Here is a 5,012-nt window from a genome sequence, read left to right on the forward strand (position 1 = left end):
AGCGGGCAGCAGGTGCGCCACGAGGGGCTGTGAGCGGGCAGCAGGTGGGCCACGAGGGGCTGTGAGCGGGCAGCAGGTGTGCCACGAGGGGCTGTGAGTGGGCAGCAGGTACGCCACGAGGGGCTGCAAGTGGGCAGCAGGTGGGCCACGATGGGTTGGGCAGGCCGAGGCCCAGGCCCAGGAGTAGGTGGTGGAGGGGCCTCATGGCCTCACCTTGAGTTGGCCCTGGAAGCCACGGCGGAAGCCCTGCACGTAGCGTTGGATGGCGGGCGTGAGGTAGGCGTCGGCACAGGCTGTGTGCCCCCGAGGGACGATGCGCACCATGGCCATGGCCTCCGAAGACAGTGACACGTGCGTGAAGCCCAGCTCCCGGGCCAGCGCACCCACCTGCTGCTCGTGCTGGGCCCACCTATGACAAAAACCCAGTGGCACCTCGCCTCCCACCAGGCCCGGCATCTGCTCCCGCGGCCCACAACCCACCTCACTCACGTGTACGAATGCATGAGCACCACGGCCAGGCTGCGGATGCCTCGAGACAGCAGCCCCTCCAGCTTTCCACGCAGGGTCCCCAGGTCCACAGGCTGCTGCACTTCCAGCAGGTCCCCCGTGCGGCCTGCCAGAAAAGCCCAGGAGGCCCCGTCACAGGCCAGCAGGACCCTCCGGCCCCAGATCCCACACCAGCAACAGCACACACACCCTTGACAGGCGTCCCGGTGCCTGCCTCTCCACGGTGCAGCACCACACGTTCGTCCACCTCCAGCACCTCTTCATACAGCACCTCGGGCATGGGCACAGCCTGGGGGCAGGCAGAGGCTCAGAAAAGGCCCAGGCCCAAGGGTGCATGCCAGGGTCCTGTGTGGGTGTGTGGTACAGGTGAGTGGTTATGTCCCAACAGGCAGGTTGGCAGGCTCAGGAGAGTCATACCTGGAAGCCCCAGCATGGCTCACCCAGGGGGCAGCTCTCCGCCCCCTAGGCAGCTGAGTGCAGCCAACTGTTCCACCCCCACGGAGGCAGCTTCTTCCGGAAATGCAGCAGTAGGTGCAGAGGTTCCACCCCTCCCCTGCCTGAACAGGGCTAGCTTGGGTGGCCCCACGCCAGCGTCCAGGGCGGGCATGGCGGCAGGCAGGAACAGGGCATCCTGTGCCCACTCCAAGGGCTAGGGGAACTTGGGGTCCCACTGAGAATTCCTGGAGCTTCCTCTTTCTTTGTCAGCTGGTGCCCATGAGCCATCACTAATCCAATAACTGCTCTCCCCACAGGGTCAAGGCATCCCTGGGGGGTGTATGCCACACAACCTGGTCCCCAGCCAGCAAGGAGCTCACCAGGTCAAAGAGGTCCCCGCGGGCTTGGGTGCCTATGTGCAGCAGGTCTCGGAAGCCACGCGTCACCAGCAGTGCCACCCGCTCCCCCTTCCGCTCCAGCAGTGCGTTGGTGGCCACTGTGGTGCCCATGCGGATGCTGGCGATATGACTGGAGTCCAGCGGCCGGTCCCGGGGCAGGAGCATGCCGGCCTCCTGGGGACCACGTGGTCAGTGTGGTGTTTCTGGCCGTGGGGTCCCTGTCCACCCGCTCTGCCCTGGCCCACCTGCTCCAGGATGCGGCGGATCCCTTCGGTTGGCGCATCTGCGTAGTTGGCAGGGTCTTCTGAGAGCAGTTTTAAGACCCGCACGTGCCCCCCTGGGCACTGGGCAAAGACGTCTGTGAAGGTACCCCCACGGTCGATGGCAAAGTGGAAGCCGCCCTCGGGGCTGCCCATGGTGGTGGGGCTGGGATCCCACAGGAGCTCTTCAGCTGGTAGCCCTGGAAAAACTAGACAGAGGCGGGGTCAGTCTGGGCTCACCTGCGAGTGGGACTAAAGGTTCCCCAGCCCTGCCCTGCGCGTGCAGGGGGGTTCCTGAGGGAGAGACCCACGGGCACGACTCTGGGCAGAGCCAGAGCAGCAGGCCCAGCTCCGAGGGCAGCCTGGGCCCCAGCGAGACCCTGGCCGGCGGTCAAGGGCCTGATGCCCCCATGCCCCGCATCGCGCTTCTCTGGGCCCTGGATTGGGCTGAAACCCAGGCAGTGGAGCAGGCGCGGGAGGTGGGGGCGACGCTGGACCCTGGAGCCCTCGGAGGGGGGTCCCTCAGCACGAAAGAGGCACGGGAGTGCGGGGAGGAGGTTTGGGGCGAGCTGGCCGGGGGACCCCACTTCCCTCTTTGCTCGACCTTCAGCCCAAGCCAGGTGGGCCCGGGGACTGGACAGAGCCGGAGCACCGACAGGGCGGCCCGAGGCGGGGACGCGTGAGTAGCGGCCCGGGAGGCAGCGGGGAAGGGGCTGAGGAGGGGAGGCCGCCCTGCGCAGGTCCCACCTGGGCGCTCGGCTCCGGCTCGGTCGCTGGCGGTCGGCTCTGGCTGCGCTCCCAGCGGCCCTGCCCGCACCAGCCTCGCCTCGGGGAGGAGCCTGCGGGGCCCGCCCTCCGCGCCACTGGTCCCGGCACTCGCGGTTGCGTCAGGCCCGGTCCGCCCCCCGCGCCTCTGTCCTCGCCCTGCGCCTCCCCAGGCCGCCCGCGCCGGCTCAAGGGCACCTTGGCTCTGCGGCCCTCGGGGCTCCAGCGCCGGGCCTGGGCTCGCCGAGCGTGGGCGCCCCGGGATCCCACCTCCAGGTGTCCCGGGCAAGGGGAGCTGGCAGCCCGGGCCACAGCAGGGCTTCCCGCTGGCGGACGTCCTTCCCCGTGCGAGGGGGACAGACGGGAAAGGGAAGAGGCCCGGCGGCTTTCTCTACCAGCCCCGCTCCCGGCCCGCGGGCCTCTCCTGTGCGGTATCTCTGGCCCTCTTCACCGGGTCTCCCTCCCCTCCAGCCCTCCTTGTGTCAGAGGCGTGCGAACCAGAGCAACTCCATCTTGAATAGGAGCTGGATAAAATGAGGCCAAACCTACTGGGCTGCATTCCCAGACTTAGAATTAATGCATTCTAAGTCACAGGATGAGATAGGAGGACAGCGCAAGATACAGGTCATAAAAACCTGGATCTCCCAGCCTGGCCAACATGGTTGAAACCCCGTCTCTACTAAAAATACAAAAATTAGTTGGGCATGTGGCATGTGCCTGTAATCTCAGCTACTGGGAGGCTGAGGCAGGAGAATCGCTGGGAGGCAGAGGCTGCAGATCGTGCAACTGCACTCCAGCCTGGGCAACAGAGCGAGGGGCGAGACTCCGTCTCAAAAACAAAAACCAACAACAACAAAAAAAACCTGTATCTGATAAAACAGGTTGCAGTAAAGAAGCTGGCCAAACCCATCAAAACCATCCTCCTACACTCCCCCTAGCGCCATGACAGTTTACAAGGGCCACAGCAACAGCAGGAAGTTACCCTATATGGTCTAGAAAGGGGAGGCACTAATAATCCATCCCTCGTTTAGCATATCATCAAGAAATAACCATAAAAATGGGCAACTGGCCCGGGGCGGTGGCTCACACCTGTAATCCCAGCACTTTGGGAGGCTGAGAGGGTGGATCATGAGGTCAAGAGATGGAGACCATCCTGGCTAACATAGTGAAACCAGTCTCTACTAAAAATACAAAAATTAGCTGGGTGTGGTGGCACACGCCTGTAATCCCAGCTACTTAAGAGGCTGAGGCAGGAGAATCTTAGCCGGATCTCAGCTCACTGCAAGCTCCGCCTCCTGGGTTTACACCATTGCCTCAGCCTCCTGAGTAGCTGGGACTACAGGCGCCCGTCACCTCGCCCGGCTAGTTTTTGTATTTTTAGTAGAGACGGGGTTTCACCGTGTTAGCCAGGATGGTCTCGATCTCCTGACCTCGTGATCCGCCCGTCTCGGCCTCCCAAAGTGCTGGGATTACAGGCTTGAGCCACCGCGCCCGGCCCTGAATTTTTTCTTTCAAGAAATCCAAGAAACTTCTTTGGGGTCTGGATTGGGACCCCTTTCCTGTAACATTTGTGCCAAGGGCAGTGGACTCCAACTCCCCATAGACAGGGATGGGGCCCAGGATCAGGCACTCAGGACCCCCTCCCCGTGGATGGGCTGCTGCTCATGTCCAGATGACTGCCCTCCGAGTGGCAGGTGCCCACTGTGATGTCACCCCCAGACCCCATGCCCACAGATCTCCTAGTGCCTTCCCCATCTTGAGGCCCAGCTGAGGCCCCAGATGATCATGCCACACCCACATGCAGGAGCCCCACCCGCCTGCTCTGAGCAGTCCCTGGGAAGCAGCTCTGGTCAGCAACCCCACTTCAACCCAGGACCCTCCCCACCAGCCACACAGCCTTGCCCCGACCAGCCCATACTCCTATGGGAGTGCCCTGCCTTCTGGTTTCCACCTGTCCCCAGCACAGCCTCTCAGCCCAGGATCTATCAGGAGAGATTCCCATGCCCCCCCATCTGCCACCCTGTACTCACTCAGGCTGCCCGCCAGGTCTATGCTGCAGACCCCAGACTCTCTCACTGCCCACCACCAGCCCCAGCCACCCCCTCGCCCCTCTGTTCACTCTAGGGGCCTGTGCTATCCACTCACAGCCGCCCCCTCTAACGGCCTGTCCCCACGCTCCCCAGGGGCACCCCACTGCTGTGCACCTCCAGGTGTCCACCTCCCACCTCTGCCTGCCTCCGGGGCTCTCCTGACCCCACTCCACTGCACATCTCAGGGGCAGACCAACGAAGGCCAACTCCCACCCACCCCAGGCTCAGGCCTCCCCTGGCTGCCCTACCTGCCTGCCCCCACCTCCACCCCCACCTGCCTCCTGGCCCACTGGGCCTTTATCTCTGTCCCTCGATGTTGGTGGGTCTCAGCTTCCCCTTGGCAATGCCACGCAGCCCCTCCACAGCGACCAGAGGCAGCTCCAGGCCTGCAGGATGGCCTGGCCCCTACTCTCTAGTGGTGCCTCTGGTGTATGGCTAGACACTTCCCAAAACCAGGCCCCAGGCCACCTACCAGTGGCCCACTCCAGCAGCAGCTCCTGCACCCAGCAAGCTGCCCCAGCCCCATTCTCATCCCCACACCCAATCTGCCAGAAGTC

General features: G+C 64.0%; 1 protein-coding gene across 1 annotated transcript in view; it reads right to left on the reverse strand.

Annotated features, from left to right (window-relative positions):
* OPLAH (5-oxoprolinase, ATP-hydrolysing) overlaps window positions 1-2,406 on the reverse strand; it is a 9,554-nt gene extending 7,148 nt beyond the window's left edge. The window contains exons 1-6 of the mRNA XM_026449738.1: window positions 1,586-2,406; window positions 1,323-1,514; window positions 697-796; window positions 490-613; window positions 214-409; window positions 1-59 (exon numbers count right to left, since the gene is read on the reverse strand). The exon at window positions 1-59 is cut by the window's left edge and continues 134 nt beyond it. Of these exons, the coding sequence (XP_026305523.1) occupies window positions 1-59; window positions 214-409; window positions 490-613; window positions 697-796; window positions 1,323-1,514; window positions 1,586-1,756 (842 nt within the window). The 5' untranslated portion in view covers window positions 1,757-2,406. The remainder of the gene's footprint in view (window positions 60-213; window positions 410-489; window positions 614-696; window positions 797-1,322; window positions 1,515-1,585) is intronic.
* Between the last annotated feature and the right edge of the window lie 2,606 nt (window positions 2,407-5,012).

Source organism: Piliocolobus tephrosceles, chromosome 7 (assembly GCF_002776525.5).
Source record: "Piliocolobus tephrosceles isolate RC106 chromosome 7, ASM277652v3, whole genome shotgun sequence".
NCBI lineage: Eukaryota > Metazoa > Chordata > Mammalia > Primates > Cercopithecidae > Piliocolobus > Piliocolobus tephrosceles.